The sequence below is a fragment of the Trichosurus vulpecula genome, chromosome 6 (genome assembly GCF_011100635.1).
Source record: "Trichosurus vulpecula isolate mTriVul1 chromosome 6, mTriVul1.pri, whole genome shotgun sequence".
Classification (NCBI taxonomy): Eukaryota; Metazoa; Chordata; class Mammalia; order Diprotodontia; family Phalangeridae; genus Trichosurus; species Trichosurus vulpecula.
The window spans coordinates 31,559,178-31,580,589 of record NC_050578.1 but is presented as its reverse complement, the minus strand read 5'-3'; the positions used below and the strand labels follow the sequence as shown (position 1 = coordinate 31,580,589).

The 21,412-nt window shown below is 37.6% G+C and overlaps 1 protein-coding gene across 2 annotated transcripts in view; it reads right to left on the bottom strand.

The window, feature by feature from the left end:
• The window catches only part of FAM149A (family with sequence similarity 149 member A), a 91,752-nt gene that overhangs the window by 17,343 nt on the left and 52,997 nt on the right, over window positions 1-21,412 (bottom strand). For both annotated transcript variants that reach the window (XM_036764826.1, XM_036764827.1), the window contains 4 exons: window positions 20,516-20,670; window positions 13,206-13,309; window positions 11,981-12,208; window positions 5,923-6,043 (listed from right to left, as the gene is read on the bottom strand). In XM_036764826.1, coding sequence (XP_036620721.1) covers window positions 5,923-6,043; window positions 11,981-12,208; window positions 13,206-13,309; window positions 20,516-20,670 — 608 coding nt within the window. The remainder of the gene's footprint in view (window positions 1-5,922; window positions 6,044-11,980; window positions 12,209-13,205; window positions 13,310-20,515; window positions 20,671-21,412) is intronic.

The following is a 21,412-nucleotide window of genomic DNA, read 5'->3' as shown; positions in this document are numbered from 1 at the left end:
AAAAGCAATAGGACCAGTAATTTCTATATGTGATAGTCTGGAAATGTAATTTATGTCATCTTATTTTTAAATTGTATTTTTAGAGTTCTCTTAGGTTGGAAAATTTGGAAGACTGTTGTGAGGTAGAAATGGTATCTGAATTTTGTTATATATGAATTGATCTTTTAAAGAGGGTGTGATAAAAATGTGATGGCTTGAAACTGTTATATTTGGTTATAAACAAGTCAAAGTGACCTAGTTAATGAATGGGTTAAATAGAAATTATAAACTTCCAAGTTTGGGTCTTTATTTCAGTTAAAATTGTTTTGCTATCACTTGTAGCATTTGTGAGATTGTTAACTAAGTGAGATCTCCTCTTGTAATTTTTGTGAATTATGTACAGAAGGGTTTCGTGACAATTTGGCACTTTGTGATATCTAGGAATTTAGTTGTTATAATACTTTGGGAATTTATGAAAAGCAATTCCTTTTGTAATCTAGATGTTGTTAGATTAAGGCTTGTACTTAATCAAGAATTGAGGCTATTAACTAAAACAAAGATTTTTGGAATCATCTAGTCATAAATTCTTATCAACCTTGCATAAAGTCTTGAATTTTATGAGTCTCTGGTTGGGTCGAGATGCCAGGGAGATATGCACAAGCTAAATGTTCCTCATAGAGATATCCAGACAGGTCTGGGCAAATGTTAATTTCCCCTATTGTTGAGTGAGATGGAAAATGATGCCTCTTTGATCAGAATCCAGTGACCTATGTCTACCCCGGACTTCATTTTAATATAGCTCGCCTCCCAGCATGCCAGCCCATCAATTGGCTCCCTCAGGAACACCTACTCTTTGAAGGGCATATGTTTTATAATTGTCATTTAGGAAGATTGTTGGCTAAGTTATTTATGGTCACTGTTTTAATGTTAATTGATCACTGTGTATGGAGAGATCGGGGGGAGAGACAGGAAATTCTATGAAAGGAGACTTTGGGACGCCTTCAGGACTGCTAAGGTTTTTTTTTGTTTGTTTGAAACACCACCCTTATTGTCTCCTCAGTCCCTTCCCCCACCCCCTCCCTTCCTCAGTCTAGATAAGAAGAGAGAGTTTTACCTTTTCCCACCTGGCAGAATGGAAGAAGTGGGGAGGGGCAGCGGCAGCAGTTATTGGGATTTCTATTTGTACAATAAGGGACCCTGAGGCTGGGAAAGCCTGGAAGTTTTACTGAAAGTAAGAGAACAGAAACTGGCCGACCTCAAAACCTGGCTTTTTAAAGTCAGCAGAACTGATTTCTAGTGATTGTTTTTTAGGACAAATTTTAAAATTAGAATTTGAGATGTAGGGTCCTGGTAAAGTTTTGATTAATGAGACTTGCCACCTGATGTAAAAGAACCTGCCCTCTGAGGGAGATGTCACGAGTTACTTAAGAAGAAAGAACAGGTGGGTGTGATGCTGTATGTGGAAGGTTATGATGTTTTCTTTTCTTATGGCAGGTCTCTGTAATCAAAACAAGTAGTTGGTGATAGAAGGAGATGTCTCTGTTGGAGGTTGTTACTATTATAAAGTGAAGTTGTGGTAATGGAAATTTTGATTAATGCAAATATGTGAACTCTTGCTGTTTTAGATCAAATGATTGGGTAAATTGGTACTCTTGTGTAGTCATGTGAAAGATAACATTCTTTCTAAATATTAATGGAAATAATTAGACAAAGGGAAAAAGAAGTTTGTGAAATAAAGATACAAATATAATGTTGAATCATTATTTCATAGTCTAAGACTGGGATTTAAAGTAACTTTGCACCTATGTGGAATAAGGTCCTTAAATTAGTTTCAAAGTGATGTAAGAGCAATTGGGTATTAATACAAATGGTGTAATTAATTACTGGAACCAAATGAGAGACATCTTCAGTTGTAGGGAAAAGAATTTCGGTGTAAGTTTCATAGGGAGAGGTAAGTTGTAGAATACTTTTGCACTGATGTAGAATGTTAAATGTGGCTGTTCTGATTTGAATTCATCCCATGGTCTAAAACATAAGATAAGTTAGTGTTTGAACCTATCATATTTATATGGTTCAGTTCTTGGGGTATATTTCATTAGAAACTTGGGAAACTGATACAAATCTGTTAGAGCAATAACTTATGGTCTTAATGGAAGATTTTATGAGCAAGGGTGGAAGTACATGCAAGCTACTCCAGGCTCACTTTAAAGATGTTCCTTAAGCAATGTGAAATTATAGTCATATCTTAAACTGATTATTGGAACTTGCTATTCAAAGACCTAATTTGAACTGTAAACTGACTGTTTTTCTGAGTCTGACTCCAGGTATGAATATCAAGAAAGGCTGTCTGAGCCACTGATCCATGATGCCCTGTAAGGGGCAAGAATGAACTGCAGGTATGAATTGCAGGTTGAGAGGGCAACTGTTCCACGTGTGCTGAGGTTGAACTCTCTTGACTTGATTCCTTAACTGAAACCTGGCAGACTTTAAGCCTGGCTCAATGCAGTTTGCCATTTGACGCATACAACTTCTGCCTGGAGGTGACATGAAGTTGGGGAAATATTGTTCCCTTACTATAAGTGAAGTCTCTAATCTCTTAGTGGCAAATTTCTATAATCAGAAGGGTTTGTAAGTACAGTAACAAATCTCTTGAATAATTGATTATAGGGAATCTTAGGTTACTATAAGATTAAACATTAAGCTTGGGATTTTGGCCCAAACAACTATACATACATACATACATATACATATATACATACATATGTATATGTATGTATGTATGTATATGTTTGTATGTATGTATATGCATATGTGTATATGTATATGTTTGTATGTATGTGTATATATGTGTGTGTCTGTATATATGTATATATGTGTGTGTATATGTATATGTTTATATATAATATATATGTATGTGTGCGTGCGCGTGTGCATGTGCATGTGCGTGTGTGTGTGTGCATGTTCCCTTATAAGTTAGAGTCCTTTAATTCTTTGTAATAGTATGGAGACAATTAAGTCAAGGGTTTGTGAGAACGTTATTTTGTTATTTGATTAATATCATGCTTGTCTAAAGTTTTGTTATAATTAGTAATGTTAAAAGAAGAATGGCTTGTGTTTTATTTTGTAAATACCTTAGAAGAAACATGGCATGCCTAGAATTTGGAATTGTTTTATGATTTTATATGTACTGTGTTAAAAATTGATTATTTAACATATTTATGTATGTAGCCTGTTATTAATTTCTTAGTGAAATCTCATCCTCCTGATGGGGGATTAATAATGGATTAATGTAAAGTATAAGAAACTGGGTTTGATGTGAATTTCTTAAACATGACAATTGTCTGAGGTTCTAATTTTGAATTTTTAAAAATGATCAGGGTATAAGGATTAGAAATGGTAACTTAAAATTGTGCTGAGGTCACTTTTGTAGAAGGATGGACATCAGAAGGCAGAAGACAAGGAGAAGATGCTGAGATGCTGTGATGGAAATGGCTGAAACAAAGACCAAGGACCGGAGGACCTCATCAGACGATCCCCACTAGGCAACTGTATGAGAAGAGACTTCTGAATCTTAAAAGGACAATTGATTATTCATTATTATTTTCTTTTGGGCCTCTGTATCTGTATTTGTTTGGAAAGCCCCCTTTGATTTGTCAATGCCTTGATCAACCTTTTCTCCTTCCCATATTTATTTAAAGGGAAGAGTTGATGGTTAAGGGGAAGAATTCATATGAGACAGTAAGGGAGTGTTAAAGATGAGGAAACAAAAATTTTAATAAAAGAAAAGGGGATGAATTGTGGGAAATGATGGGAATACTTTTGTTTCCATAGAGCTGTGATCCAAAGAGCTTCTGATCAGATAAAAGGTTAGAGGCTTATAAGCATGCTTAAGGAGCTGTTTGAGGGAGGCATGAAGGGGGCAGTTCAGGGGGTTGCATCTGGCCAATGAAGAGCCAGGCGGAATATTCAAATTAGGAGCCGATAAAAGGACTGGCATTTGTCTGAGTCCTTGTACTCTCCTGTACTCTGTTCAGGGGACATACCCATTTATTGAGAAAGAATAAATGTAAGGCCTTCCTGGCTTTCCAATGAGTATTGTTTATTCCTAGACTAAGTATGTTTCTAACATCCTTTAATGTCTTTAATTTTTTATTTTAAATTAAATTTTAAAATAAGATAAATTTAATTTTAAAATAAAAATAAAACAGAACAAAACAAAATAAAAAAAATAAAAAGGGGGGCAGGGAAGAGCCACAGTTTACTAAGATGAAATAACATATTGAAAAAGTTAACATAGTATGCAGTGGTCTATACCCACTGTCCTCAAACTGCAAAGAATAGGGGAAAAGAAATGCTTAAACTCATTTAAAAAATAACGTACACATCAAAACCATGTTAGGTGCCTAGCATTTTGGGAATAATAATAATAAAAATAGCTAATATTTATATAGCACTTACTACATGCCAGGCACTGTGCAGGCACTCTTTACGATTATTATCTCATTTGATCTTCAACAACCCTGCAAAGTAGGTGCTTTTATTACCCCCTTTTTATAGATAAGGAAACTGAGGCACACAGAGGTTAAGTGACTTATCCAGGGTCACACAGCTAGTAAGTGACTGAGGATGGATTTGAACTCAGGTCTTCCACTCAATTCTTCCCCCTTCTCTACAGCCTTCCCTCACCTCCTATCACCTCATCTTGTGCCACCGATTTATAATGGCACAACCCAACAAGCCTTGTACCTCTTATCTATGTTCAGTAAATAATATATTCCACTGAGCATGACCCTCCACTTTCAGACTCCTTCCCTTTTCTATAGTCCTGGAAGCCTGTGGTCACTGGTCTCTTTTTCAAGATTACAAGTGACCTTGGCTGGATGTACTTGAGAATTATAATACTAGTTTAAGAAGATAATTTTTTTAAATGAGTTTTAATAAGTTAACAGCCTCAGATTGTGCAATACAATGGAAAGATCCTTGGCTCCTGGTCAGAGGATCTAGCTTAAATCTCACCTTTGATGCTTGCTACCTCTGTAACCTTGAGCAAATCATTTAACCTCTCTGGGCCTCAGTTTTCTAATCTGAAAAATTGAGGAGAATGGAGTAGATAGCCTGAGGTTCCTTCCAGTTTTAAATCGATAACCCCAGCCTTTTCAGAGCAAGCTGCTGTACTGGGAAGATAATGTCTCTCCCCTGAAGATCTCCCCTGAAGAAGTAGTCCTTAGAATTACGAATCTGGAGCTGAAAGTTTATCTAGTCCAATCCTGTCATTTTACAGGTGTGGAAACTGAGGTACAGGGAGTCTAATTGATTTGCCCCAGGACACACAGGTAGTAAGTGACAGAGCTGGAATTTGAACCCAGGTCCTCTTTCTCCAAAACCAACCTTCTTTCTGCTGGACTACACCACTTCCAGTTAAATGAAAACTGTATCTGTAGCTTTATAAAATGAATCTTCATTTGACATCTGAACATGTTAACTCAATTCCACGATTCCATTTGCTTACACCCATGTTTCCTGGTATTAAATTATTGATTGATTAACTAATTTTAAATTAATTAATTTCAAGTGCCCCCCTGAAAAGATCATGGAAATGATTTTGAATAGAGCCCATCACAGCATTCCATTAAATTCTTCCCAATGCCTAGCTAATAGCTACATTTACTTTTTTTTGGTGGTCTGGACTTCTGACTTCATCAGTGTAAGGAATTCCCAGTCTAGAAACACTTTCCACTGATGCATTCAGGCAACTCACCTGCATCTTAGAGTATCTTAATAGAGCTGGGAGCAGTTCAGGGTTAGGTGACCTGCCCAAGGTAATATATCCAGTTTGTTTCAGAGGTTGGAATTAAGCCTATGTCACTCTGAGGATGGGTCAGTTTTTTCTATGCCCTACCGCCTCTTAATAGCTTCATTAGCATACAATAAAGTAAGTCTTACAAAGGCTTGGCGGGATCCAGGAGAAGCAATGTTCTGTTCACCAGCCTCTGACCTTATGGGTGGTAATCTGTTTCGAGGCACTTGAATGGATGGAGAAGTCAAGCAGTCTGAGCCAATTTGCCTGTAAAAACCAGTCACAAAACAAATAAAGATTTATTAAGCACCTACTGTATGCAAGGCATTATAATGTATTGAGTCTCCCACTACATTATGAGTTTCTTGAGTTCAGGGGCTGTCTTACCTTTCTATTTGTATCCTCAATGCTTAACACAGAGTTTTGCACATAGTAATATGAATTTAATAAATGCTTTATTATCCATTCATTCATTCATTGTATGAAGTGATGAGGAAACAGAGACATAAAATAAACAGCCCTAAAAGAGATGACCTACTATATCAAGAACCAGCTTTTGTAACCAAAATAATATTTTTTAAAAACCCACATATCAATTGATGTGTTTTATAACTATTTGAAATTATTGACCTCTATTAGGACAAGAGTTAATGCTTTTGCTAGCCATTAAAGAGCACAACACGAAAGAATCCAGGCTTCCTATCAAATGAAACATTTATTTAGTGTTCTCTATGTCCTCAATGCTGCTAGACTCTGTAAGGAAATAAGGAGGACCTATAATAGCCCTTAGGATCAAAGAAATGGCAATTTGTTTGGGAAACAAGACCAATCACATATGAAAAACTTAAAGAATGGAAGACATCATGGAATTTAGTACTAGATTGTGTGGTTAAGGTCATGTTAACATGAAGGTGTTCCAAAAACTTTTTTTGTATAATCAATTTCTTTGGTAGTCTGGTAAAACTAATGGAGTACAGGTTTAAAAATGTATAAAATAAAATACATGGGATTCCAAAGAAAAACAATTACACCGAAATACACACATACTTATATATCATCTATTACATATATTACATATTGTACATATATTAAATATACACACATATATACTCATATATTATATTTATATTATATACATACATCATATACACATATATATGTATACACACACACATATATATGTAGAGAGAGTGTATGTGTGTGCATGTATGTGTATAAAGTTTATGGACTACAGGTTAAGAACCATTGCTGGAGAGGAAAGGAAGGCTCAAGTCAGGGCAGCATCATGGAAGTGCGAAGCCTTGAATTGTGGGGTGAAGCATATATAGAACGTGAGTTAAAAGGAGAAAGAAAAGAAGGAGAGCAGTCTAGAACAATGGAATAAAATAAGCAAAGGCACCAAGAAGAGCATGATAGCGGGAGTCAAGGGCCAACTCTCAGCTCTTCCACTTACTACCTGTGTGACCATAGACAAGTCACTTAATCTCTATTGGCCTCTGTTGTCATCATCTCTAGAATAATCTTTTAGCTCTGAAATCAGGATAAAGCTTCCACCGTGTTCAAGGAATAACTATAATAAGTTATTATTCACTTGTCACTTAATCCAAATTAGCCAGGCATAAAAGAAACATTCTCAAGAAAAAGGAAAAACCTTGTACAAATACTGCCCCTCAAGTATTGGTGATTAGATAAATTTGAGTCTTTTTCAAAGATCCCTTAGAAAATAAGCAATAGGAAAGTCTGGCAGAAAGAAATTTGGGGAAAAGTGGTTGGAAAGCTCTTTGTATACAATTCATATTAAATAATGTATATTAGAAAGTGCAGGCATAGGAAACCAAGAGAAAAGTCATTTTAGATGATGAACATTCCATTTCCTTACCACCTCTAAGTTCCCCAAGCCCATTGTTAATTAACTTACTTCTCAAATGGATCTGTGATCTCATCAGTTTGAAAGTTTTCTCCAGCTGTACAGAACACAACCTGCCCAAGCCTGCCTATCCTGGTGATTCTTCTCTGTGTACTCTCAGAATGTACCCACCCAATCAAGGTCTTCTTTGATTTCTCCTGACATCAAAAACATACCACTGGGGTGCTGTTGTCTACATGTTGTCCCTGATCACATGACAAGTCCTCATTTTTCCTATCATACATTTCTCTGATAAAATGAAAATAAATATCACACCCACAGCAAGGGAAAGATGCATGGTGTCTGTGAACATGCTACATTATAAACAATGAGGAACTTGAAAGAAAAAAAGGTATAACGTGTCTATTTCCTACTTTATCCATTTTTTTCCTTGCATTTTCTCCAGATGCCTATGTCTTAAATACTGTCCCATTTCAAACTAAGTTACCTGAGTTCCAAACTTGCCTCAGCCACTTAAGAGCCGTATTATCCTGGACAAGTTACTTCACCCTCTTCATGCCTCAGTTTCCTTATGAGGGGATTGGACTCAATTGCCTCTAAGATCCTTCCAGTTCTAAATCTGTGATCCTATGATCTATGATCCTGGAAGAAGTCAAATTTGTTTCCATGTTCTTTTCTATGATAAATGTCAAATATTTAAAATATTCAGTACTCATTAAAGGAAGAGCTATAACCCTGGGAACTATAAACCCCAGGGAATCTATGATTAGATGAACTGGGATGAGAAAAAAATGCATTATTTTCACTAAACTTTGATTTCCTTTGTAATCCTATTTTTTTTTCCATTTTACGCATTTAAAAATGAGTCCAGAGGTTTCACCAGACATCCAGAGGGGTCCCTAACATACACACACACACATACATACACACACTCATTAAGAACCCCTTATTTAGAGACATATAATCAATGAGCCCTCCTGGATCACTTCCTTGTCACTTTGGAAGAGCTTGCATACTACGCAATGCAGATGGACAGACCACAGTAGAGAGTTCTGACAAAAGGTTATCCACTGGGGAGGGAAATGGCAAACTACTTTAGTATCTCTGCCAAGAAAACCTAATGGACAGTATTAAATTGTTAAAAGGTATTACATCGGAAGATGTAATAGGTCAGGTCACAAGGTGTGCGATGCATTATGGGGGAAGAGCAGAGGGAGACTACAACTAGCACCAGAAAGAGTGAAGCAGCTGGGCTAAAACCAAAAGAAAGCTCAGCTGCAGATATATCTGGTGATGAAAGGAAAGTCCAATGCTGTAAAGATCCATATTGCACAGGAACCTGGAATACAAGACTCATGAACTAAGGCAAGCTTGATGTGGTCAAAAAGGAGATGAGAAAGTTAAACATTAAAATCTTGGGTGCCAGTAAACTTAATGTCCAGGAATGGATGAATTTAATGCAGGTGATCATTACATATACTACTGTGGTCAAGAATCCCTTAGAAGAAATGAAGTGGCCCTCATAGTCAATAAAAGGCTGGAGTATAATCTCCAAAATGGCAGAATATGTTTGAATCCAAGGCAAACTGCTCAATGCCACAGTAATGCAAGCCTATGTTCCAATCACTGATGTTGAAGAGACCAAAGTTACTCAGTTCTATGAAGACCTACAACTTCTAGAAATAACACCCAAAAAAGATATCATATTCATCACGGGGAATTGGAATGCTGAAGTAGGAAATCAAAAGATAATTGGAATAACACGCAGGTTTGCGCTTGGAGTTCAAATGAAGCAGGACAGAGACTAATAGAATTTTGTCAAGATAACTCACTAGTCATAGCAAATACTCTTTTTCAACTACCAAAAGGCAATTCTTCACATGGACGTCACCAGATAGACAGGGCCAAAATCAGATTGATTATATACTTTGCAATCAAAAATAGAAGGGCTCTATATAGTTAGTTAGAACAAGACCTGGAGCTGACTGTGGCTCAGATCATGAGGTTCTTACTGCAAAATTTAGACTTAAATTGAGGAAAGTAGGGAAAACCATCAGATCTCATAGGTATGGCCTAAATAAAATCCCTTAGAAATATATGGTGGAAGTGATGGAAAGATTTAAGAGATTTGAGCTGGTAGATCAATGGATAGAATAGGAGGCACCACCAACAACAAAAAAAACATCCCAAAGAAAGAAGAGCAAGAAAGCAAAATGGCTTCTGATGAGGCTTTATAAGTAGCTGAAGAAAGAAGGAAAACAAAAGGCAGAGGACAAAGGGAAAGATACACTCAACTGAATGCAGAATTCCACAGAATTGCAAGAAGAAATAAGGTTTTCTTAAATGAGTAGCACAAAGAAATAGAAGAAAACAATAGAATAGAAAACATAAGAGATCTTATCAGAAAAATTGGAGTGATCAAAGGAATGTTTCATGCAAAAATGGGCATGATAAAAGACAAAAATGATAAGGACTTAACAGAAGTAGAAGAGATGGCAAGAAAATGCAAAAGAACTATGCAAGAAAGATCTTAACATATACTGATAACCACAATGGTGTCGTTACTGACCTGGAGACAGACATACTGGAGGGTGAAGTCAAGTGGGCCTTAGGAAGCATTGTTAACAATAAAGCTAGTGGAAATGACAGAATTCTAGCTGAACTGTTTAAAATCCTAAAAGATGACACTGCTAAAGTGTTGTGCTCAATATGCCATCATATGGAAAACTCCACGGTGGTCACTGGATTGGAAAAGGTCAGTTTTATGTCCCAATCCTAAAGAAGGGCAAAGGATGTTTGAACTATCAAACAATTGTACTCGTTTCATACACCAACAAAAATTCTGCAAGCTAGTCTTCAGCACCACATGATAAGAAAATTAACAGAAGTATAGGTTGGTTTTTGAAGAGGCAGAAAAACCAGAGACCAAATTGCCCACATTCACTGGATTGTAGAGAAAGCAAAAAAGTTCCAGAAAAACATCTACTTGTGCTTCATTGACTACACTAAAGCCTTTGATTGTGTGGGTCACAGCAAGTTGTGGCAAGTACTCAAAGAGATGGAAGTATTACATCATCTTACTTGTCTCTAAAGAATCTGTATATGGGCAAGAAGCAGTAGTTAGAACCAAAAAATGTAATAATTGATTGGTTCAACATTGGGAAAGGAGCACGGCAAGGTTGTATATTGTCACTTTATTTATCTTATAAGCAGAGTATATCATATGAAATGCCAGGCTGGATTAATCAAAAGTCAGAATTAAGGTTGCTGGGAGAAATATTAATAGGTTCAGATATGCTGACAATACCACTCTGATAGCACAAAGTGAAGAATTAAGAAGTCTCTTGATAAGGGTGACAGAGGAGAGTATAAAAGCTTACTTGAAGCTTAAGATTAAAAAAACTAAGCTCACGGCATCAGGTCCCATCACTTCCTGGAAAATAGAGGGGAAAGAAATAGAATCAGTGTCAGATTTTATATTCTTGGACTTAAAGATCACTGCAGATGGCAATTTCATCCATGAAATTAAAGGACTCTTTCTCCTTTGAAGGAAAGCTATGGCAAATCTGGACAGCATACTAAAAATCAGAGATATCACCTGTTGATAAAGATCCATATAGTCAAAGCTATGGTTTTTTTCCAATAATAAAATATGGCTTTGAGAATTGGACTATAAGGAAAGCTGAGCAACTCAGAATTGATGCCTTCAAATTATGGTGCTGGAGAAGACTTTTGAGAGTCCCTTGGACAAGGACAAGGAGATCAAATCAGTCAGTCCTTAAAGAAATTAACTCTGATTACTCATTGGTAGAACAAATAATGAAGCTGAAGCTTAAATACTTGGGCCACATAATGAGAAGACAGGATTCATTGCAAAATATTTTGATGCTGAAAAGATTGAAGGCAAAAGAAAATGAGATGGCAAAGAATGAGATGGATAGATAGTGTCAGAAGCAATGGATATAAGTTTGGACAAGCTTTGGGAGATACTAGATGGTCCATAAAGAGGGTCATAAAGACATGGCTGAACAACTGAACAAAAACAATGGGCATTTATTGAGGATTTACTATGTGCCAGGTACTGTGTTAACCATCAGGGATGCAAAGAAAGGCAAAAAACAATCTCTGTTCTCAAGGAACTCACAGTCTAATGAAGGAGATGACGTGCAAACAATGACATATAAACAAAATACATACAGGAGAAGTTGGAATTAATCACAGAAAGAAGTCACTTAAGATTTCAATGCCTTCAAGATAACATCCCCTCAGTCCTGATGGAAAAAAAATGCCTTGGCCCAAGTTAATATTCACTTTAACAAGAAGAAAACACGACTTACAGCTTGGTGCCCCTGAGAACTTTATCACTGCGTACATTGGAAGTTTTCGATTGATGTGGATCTGAAGAGAGAGATGGCAGCCTCCTGTGGGCAGGTGTCTTCCTTGCAGACACAGGTAGCACCCGAGACGAGGAGAGAACACTGTGATCTGAGACTTGCCCCAACCGATACCGTGTTGAGGAGAGAACACTGGACCTTACAACCAGCAATCCATCATCTTGATCATGCCTAGGAAGAAAGTCCAAGTTATATACTGCTCCCATCTAGACCAAAGAATCCTTGTAGAAATGCACCAAGGCTTTTCATTGTTTACAAACAAAAACCAACTACAAAAACCAGCACCCAAAAGGTTTAAGTTAATGAGTATTTTCTCCACTTCTCCCACCTTCTTTTTATGCTATGGGATTCATGGGAGGCTAGCTCCCAAGGCTAAGTATCTGCTATCAATTACCTCCACTACTACTGGCCCACTCTTCCCTAACATAGGTCTATTATTTTATATTATAAAACTAGAGTCCATAAGGATAGACATGGATCAAGAGAAAAGGTAGGAATAGAGGTTGGGAGGTAACAAAGTATAGGTGAAAGGAAGAGAATTGGATCATGGGGTTAGACTAGACCTGAGGTTATTAAGCTTTTTTAGCGCTATGGACCCCTTTTTCATTTACGCCTATGGACTCCCTTTCGAAATGTTTTTAGATGTATAAAGTACATAGGATTACAAAGGAAACTCATTATATTGAAATAAAAATGTAATTTTTCCCCATCCAAGTTCCCAGATCCCCTAAAATCTATCCAGGGATCCCAAGTTAAGAACTCCTGGAGTACACAATTTCTGTAAGGCTCTTTCAACAAAATTCCATGAGGTCATGAGTCAAGTGATCTGAGTTTGGATTCTGGCACAATCATTAAATAGCTGAGTAATATTGGGCAAGGCTCTTAACTTCCCTGATTTCATTCTCCCTTATCTGTAGAGTTAGGGGTTTGAACTACTTGATCTCTCAAGTTCCTCTAGCTCTGACATTCTATGTCTCTTTGGCCTTAGTAACAAAGAAACACACACAGAGACATTAGCTTACTGTACTTTACAATCCTCAGGCTATGTTTCTCTCAGCCAGGAAGTTAGGTATATTTGTTTACAACTAAAAGATGTCTCTTACAGCCTTTCTATCCTCAAAAGCCTTAGGCACAGGAGAGTTGAGACTGGGTCATTTCCCATACGTACGGTGTTCTGTCTGCAAAATGCATATGTCTCTGTTGAAGGGGTTTTGCTTGAATTGTCATCACACCATTTAAATCACTGTAAAAACTACTGGAGGAGCGATGGTTCTAGAGAAAGAAATAAAAATGGAAGTTATTGTAGTCCTTGTTATTTGTCTGTTTCATGAATTGATATGACCAAAAATAAGAATAATCTGACCCCATGATAGTGATGAGCCATTCTGCATTTAGCCAGGCTAGTCCTTGGATGACAAGTATAGTCTGTTGCTGGATTTTCTTTGTAGCCTTTCCAATTTGGGGAGATGTGCTAGAGTTTTTACTCTGAAGGCGTAGTCTTCTAGAACCCAGGGCCCCCTATACCATGTTCCAGGATCAGAGTAGGTTTTTAGTGGGCATGGACTGCCCCAAAATCAAAAACTTCAAGAAAAGAGACTCTAGTGTTTATGGTAAGGTGTGTTTGGAAGGAGGTTGGAAAAGGAGAGTGTAACGGACAAGAATCAGATATGGTAAAAAAAAGTCATGGAGGAGTTCCAATCAGTATCAGGACTGAAGAAATCATGGATATGCTCAAGTATCAAAAGACAGCAATTTCACAACAATGTAGGGATGGACAAGTTACACCTTCTATTGTTCAGTTGTTTTTCAGTCATGTCCTACTCTTCATGACCCCATTTGGGGTTTTCTTGGCAAAAATACTGAAAGGGTTTTTTCCATTTCCTTCTCCGCATAGGGAAACTGAAGTAAATAGGTTTAAGTAACTTGCCCCGCTAGTAAATGTCTGAGGTCAGATTTGAACTCAGGAAAATGAGTCTTCCTGACTCCAGGCAAGGCTCTCTAATGATCATACCACTTAGCTGCCCCCAAAGTTACCCCTATCCTTTGCTAATATCTGCCTTTCCCATAAAATCATCAGAAGAATCATAACAGTGTAACAGTATTTCTTAGCCTTCTATTTTGTGTTGTTGTGTTTGTCCTTCGTTCTTGAAGAGGACCATGACATTAGGGAGATAATGACATGACTTGCAGTTGTCTTGGATTTGAGTGAGGGAGGGCTGAGCAAGGTCACCAGCCTCACTTTCTCCTCCAGAGCCATCTGGGTCCAGTGGCCTGATATTCACCAGGATGACTGGGGATGGCCCAGGATGCAGTGGGGGACCCTGGCCCTTGTAGGGTAAGGTCTTTTCTGGTTCTTACTTTGAGTGATTTAACAACCATTCAGTGAATAGGCCTCTTTAAGAAGTAAGTCAAGGGATGAGCCTTCTATTTTAGTTCAAGGATCAATGCAACCCTTTTACGCTGGGTATCTATGGGAGGGGAAAAGCATGTTGGTTGGCAATAATGGACATGAAAAAAATTAGATTTAATTCTTTGAAATCAATTACTTTAATTGCAAATAGTACAGTTTAGGTGATTCTACTGATGTCCAACATTCAGTTTTTAATGGATCACTTACAGTTAAGATAAAAAAGAAAAAATATAATCACTCCATAATAATAATAGCTCACATTTATATAGCTCTTGAAAGTTTGCAAAGCACTTTGTAAATATCTCATTTGATCCTCACAATAGTCCCTTGGGGCAGGTCATTTTAATATCCCCATTCTATTATGTCTAATCCCTGCTTCATATACAAAACAATTAACTGATAGAAACCAAAATCAGAACTGCTTTGCGTTTAATCATATTAAATCAGGAAGACCTGAGTTCAAATTTGTCCTCAGACATTTACTAACTATGTGACCCTGTGCAAGTCACTTAACCCTGTTTGCCTCAGTTTCCTCATCTGTAAAATGAGCTGGAAAAGGAAATGGCAAAAACCACTCTAATATCTTTGCCAAGAAAACCCCAAATGGGGTCAGGAAGAGTTGGATATGACTGAAACAACTGAACAATGACAAATATATATATATATATATATATATATATATATATATATATATATGTACATATGTGTGTATGTATATATGTGTGTATATGTGTATGTATCTATATATGTATGTGTGTATGTGTAGATGTATATATGTATGTATATGTGTATATATACACCATTTTGCATATTTTTAAGATCAATTATTTTCTGGGGTTAGGGAGCATGGTGTAGTCCAATGGTGTCAAACTTAAACAGAAATGGGGGCCACTAAAACATACATAAGGATCCCTGCAGGCTGCAGATTGACTTAGCAAACCACATATGGTTACATATTTCTTTCTTTTTTATTAACACATCAACGCATTAAAATCATATAGGAGCTACATTTTCATCTGGTTTGTGCCACACTTGGAATTGTTGTGAATCCCATGTTTTGATGTAGTCAATAAAGAGCTGGCTAGGGAGCCAGGAACATCTGATTCTACCACTTACAGACTGGCTGTGTCACCCTGTGTAAGTCACTGAAAGTCTTAGTGTCCTGGGCAGTTTTTAAAGAATGTAAGTTGCATTAGTAGAATGAGTTTCCAACATCAAGAAGATCACAGGTCCAGGTCCACTGTCTCAATCCTCATTTCCTGCAATATTTGCAATACAGAGAAAGTAATGTGGCATAGAGAGCTGACCTCAAAGTTAGGAAGACATTCTAGTGCTCAGCACGGTACCTGGTAGATAGTAGGCATTTAATAAATGTTTATTGTCTGACTGACTGACAGGAGTTTAAATCCCACTTCTGATACATACTGGTTGTGTGACCTTAAACCAATTATTTAACTTTTCTGTATCCCAGATAATTCTATAAGAGAGGTGTTCTTAATTTGAGGTTCATGAACTTTAAAATTTTTTAAATATTTTAAATATTTTTATTTTTATATTTATTTGATATTTGATATTTTTGATATTTCAATAAAATTGTTTTTCATTATAATCTTATATATTTTATGCATTGGAAAATATTCTTGTGAAAAGGGGTCAGTAGGCTTCACCAGACTGCCAATGGGTCAGGGGGCACCAAAGAAGTTAAGAATTCCTGAGGTAAGCTACAGAAAAGGTGCCAATCTGCATTGTTAAGCCTAACTGGGAACTCTTTAACAGAGATAAAATCACAAGCCCAGTCAAAAGAGAACAAATAAGCACAAGATACAAGTAGTTTATAGAAACATTCTGAGTTGGCAGGATAATGAGACACCAGTATAACTGCCACGTGCTTTGCTTTTTAAATCTCCATCTTCCCCGGGTCTACCTGCTTTACCAGATGTTTTCAGGTCTTTGCTTATTCTGTTTTTAAAGCCTCACTTGTAAGATCCTCATTAAATACGCAACAAAGCAGATAACAATAACCCCTGCTTCCTTGTGACAATGCCTTTCACACTTGGCCAGTTCTCAACCCTGCACTACCCTCTCATCATCCACCAGCTGTCCTCCTACTCCCGTGCTGCTGAGGAAGTCACAGAATTGTGCTGATGAGGACATAAACACATTCAGATTATCTACACCCACCTTTACCCTCATTGCTGTATGGCAATCCCTTTAAAAATTCTTCCCTGATTCACTTTTATGCACTCCACAGAAGTGACTACAAACTTTTCCTCTCTCTTGCAACTCTCTATTCTTCCCTCCACCAGCTTTCTCAGCAAACGACTGCCTTCTACTTAAATGATAAAATTAGGGCCACCCTTTATGAGTTCCCCCATCTCCCTTATTCGCTATCTCAAAATCTCTCAATTCTTCCCCTTCTCTTCTTTTTGCTCCAATCTCCAAGAAAGCTGCTTCCAATCCTTTATGGAACAACTCATGGTAACAGAACATTTTAAGGTTTGGAAAGCACTTTACAAATATTATCTCATTTTATTCTTGCAACAACCCTGCAAGGTAGGTGCTATTATTACTCCTGTACCCATTTTACGAATAAGGAAACTGAGGCAGAGAAAGGTTAAGTAAGCTAATAAGTGTCTAAAGCTGGATTTAGATTCAGTCTTCCTGACTGTAGGCCTAAAGCTCTATCTGCTGTGCTACCCAACTACCCCATTACCACTCATCCTTTCTCACCTTTTCCAGGAGCCTGCCTTTCTACCATTCTCTCTATGATTACCTCCTTTCAAAATGGCTGTTTTCCTGATTCCTAAAAACATGCTAAGGTCTTCCTCATCTTTAAAATATTTTCACTTGACCAATTCCCTTGACATCCCTTCAAGTCATGTGTCTCTTCTCCTTTTCACTGCCCAGTACCCAGAGAGAGTTATGCATTCCCACCCTATTTCCTTTCTCACCACCCACTCAGTTCTCAAACCTTTGCATTCAGGTTTCTGACCCTACTAATTAACAGAAACTGCTCTCTTCAAGGTTGCAATGGAGCTCTTCTCTGCCAAAACCAATGGCTTTTTCTCAATCCTTTCTATAGATTACTATGACACTGTTGACTATGCCTTCTACTGCCCCCTTGGTTTCCATGACAACACTCTCTACTGCTTTTTCTTCCTGTTCATCTATTCCTTTACAAACTTCTTTGCTGGATCCTCCCTCTCTTGCCCTTTAAGCATAGCTTGACCTTAAGGCTCTATTCTGGGTCCTAGTTTTTCTTTATACTCTCAATTAGTGATTTCATTTGCTCCCATGGGATCAATTATCATCTTTGTGCATATGACTCCCTAATTTATATATCCAGTCTCTCAACACTAGTCCCACATGGCCAATTGCCTGCTAATTATCTCTAACCAGATGTCTCAGTGAAATATCAGAATCAACTGTCTAAAATAAAATATCAACTTTCTAAAAATGCCTTTATTTCAAACATTTCTGCTAAGGGCACTGACATTTCCCAGGACCTAGGTTCTTAACCCCAACCATACTTGACATTTCCCTCCTACATATCTCATCAATTTCTAAAACTTCTCCATTTTATCTCCATAATGTATTTCTTATCATTTCCTTTAGGTCCACTCTTGCATCGATGAGGCTAACGTAGGCTCTCATCATCTTTCACCTTAACTATTGCGACAGCCACCTAATTAGTCTCTCTGCTTCAAGTAGTTTTTTCTTCAATCCATTACACCACAAGTTAAAAAATAAAAATTCTTGCTAAGGCACAACTATGACCATACCATTCTTTTTCTCCATAATCTTCAGTAGTTCCCTATTGCTTTTAGGATCAAATACAAACTCTTCAGCCTGATATATAAGACCCTCCACAATCAGAATATTGAAGGAATCTAAGTGTTCCAAGAGGTGGAGATAGTGAGAGAAGAGCATACTGAAGAAGGACAGCTTGTGCCAAGGCATGGATATAAGAGATGGGAAAGAGAGAATTAACAGGTTGTATGAACCATCAGAAGCATGTGTGAAAGTTAAAGTATAATCCACTTGGAAAGCTAGCCCAGAGCCAAAGAAGTCTGGATATTGTACCAAAGGCAAAGGAATACCACTAAAGCATTTTGAACATAGAAGGGATACAGGAGAAGGCTTTAGGAATATCAGTTCAGCAGCCATGTGGAGACTGGATTGGAGAGGACACTGAAAACAAGGAGATCAGTTAGGACCCTATTATAACAGTCCAGGCAACAGATAATTGGTACCTGAACTAGAGAGGCTATGGTGTGATTAGAGAGAAGGGGGTGGATATAAGAGATGTTGAAAAGGTAGAATGGGTAAGACTTGGGAAATTGTTGGGGATGAGAAGTTAAATGAGAGAGAAGAATCAGAAATGCCTTCTAGGTGGTGAGCCTGGGTAGGTAGAAGAATAGTGCCACTCCTTACAGAATTAGGGAAATGCAAAAGAGGGTGGAAAGATAATGAGTTCTGTCTTAGACATATTGAGTTTGCAATGCTTGCAGGACATAGTGATGGGGATGCCCAATACCCATTAGAAATATATGACTGGAGATCAAGAGAAAGATAGCTTTGCTGAACAATGTGAGAGTCCCATGCATAGTGACTGAATTCATAGGAGCTGATAACATCACCAAGAGACAGTGTGCAAGGTAGGAATTGTCAGTCTGTTTCGTGTCACAGACCCTCATTGTAGTCCGATGAAATCTATGGACCCTTTCCAGAATAATATTTTTAAATGCATAAAATAAAATACGTAAAATTACAAGAGAAACCAATTGTATTGAAATATAGCTAATGAAAAAAAATTTTAAAAAACTGTGAACTTTTTTTCAGAATTACCCCTCAAGAATTAGTACCTAGCTGGTAATCAATAAACACCTGTTGATAACTTTTTCTCCTTTTTCTGTCCAGTTTTTTAAGGCTACAGATTCTTCTCCCTTTCCCTTAGCTGCAGTGGAGAGGGCTCTGAACCTAGAGTCTGGCAGAATCCCTGGGTGCAAATCTGGCCTTGAACATTAGCTGTGTGATCCTAGGCAAGTTACTTAAGCTCTGCCTGCCTTGGTTTCCTCAACTGAAAACTGGAAATCATAATAGCACCTACCTCCCAGGGTTGCTGTAACATGCAAATGAGATAATATTTGTAAAGCATTTAGCACAGTGCCTAGCACATAGTAGGTACTTAAATAAATGCTTATTCCATTCCCACCTCTTTATTACTCCAAATGATCAAAAACAAATTTAAAAATAAAACATTCTCCACCTCCACTCTCTAACCAAAGCAAAGAAGAAAGAGGTATCACAGGGTAGTAACTAGAGTGATGGCCCTGGAGCAAGGAAGACCTAGGTTCTACCACCGATACTTAACAGTTCTGTGATCATGGGCAAGTCATCACCAGTCATCCTGACCTACATCTTGCAACTGGACTCAGGTGACCCTGGAGGAGAGAGTGAGGCTGGTGACTTTTCACAGCTCTGCCTCACTTATATCCAATTCACTTATAAGTCAAGACATCACACTCCTGGTGTCATTGGTCCTCTTCAAGAATGAAGGACAAACAACAACTTTCAATGCTCTGAACCTTCATCTATGAAATGGGAACAGTAAATCATGCCTGTAGTGCCTACCTCACAAAGGCAAAGAGTAAGACTTGATAAGATTCTATAAAAGTTCTATATAAGTGTCAGTTATTGCTATTAGCAGAAACCTGGGGATCAAGGGGTAAGATTTTTACTCCCAGCTCTATCACGAACTAGCTATGTGACTTTGGACAAGTCATGACAATTCTCCAGACCTCTACTTCCTCATCTGCAAATTGGATTAGATGATCTCTATGGTCTCTTCCATCTCCCAAATATAGGACTCTATGGTCTTTGTATCATTCAATCAAGAAGAAAATTTCTTCCATTTTTTTTTCAAATATAAATGGATAGGGTTCAGTAAGACCTTATATTCAGGTCTGGTCCTTCTAGGAGATGATTCTAGAGGAACTATCACAACTGTAGAAACTAAGAGAAGCTTCCAGGAGAGAAGAACAAAATTGAACAGAAAAGCACCTGACCTGAGATGTACCCAGATGAGAACCCAATGACATGCTGTGGGTCTCAGAACCTCTGGAAGGGGGAACACTCGATGGATTGGGTGGAATACGGGAACTTGGTAGTTTTGCCAATTTATTTCCAGCTGTCTTCAAGTTTTCTCTCTGTTTACTTCCTCCTGCAACAACATTAATTATAAATAACAATTCAAAAACACTACCATTTATCCAATATATGCAATGCAATTATGCAGTTTTTCAAGTTCTACCAGTTAAGAGAATTGTCAGCTTTCTTAGTAAAAAAGTTAGCCATGGAGAATCAAACTAAAATTCTCTATTTTATGATACCACAAGGTGTAATGAATCTAATCTCCTCCTCAGTCAAAAGAGAAAACATGGCCAATAATTAAGGAGCATTCAATTCAAAGAACACTTATTAAGCACCTGCTGTCTGCAAGGACTTGTGTGAAGGACTGGACACATAACAAAGAGCAAAGAAGGAGCCACTGGTACTTTTTGCCATCTGTACCCATTTTGAAGGGCAACCAGGTGGTAGAGTGGGTATAACACTGGGCATAGAATCAGGAAGATTCTTCCCCAATTGATAAAGGGTCAAAGGATATGAACAGTAGTTTTCAGATGAAAAAGGGCAAATCTATCTATAGGCATATGAAGAAGTGCTCTAAATCACTTTTGATTAGAGGAATGCAAATTAAAATAACTCTGAGGTACCACGTCACACCTATCAAATTGGCTAATATGACAAAAACGGAAAATGATAAATGTTGGATAGGATGTGGGGAAATTGGGATACTGATGCACTGTTAATGAAGTTGTAAACTGATCAATCCTGTTTGGAACTATGACCAAAGGGCAACCAAACTGTACATACTCTTTGATCCAGCAATACCACTACTAGGT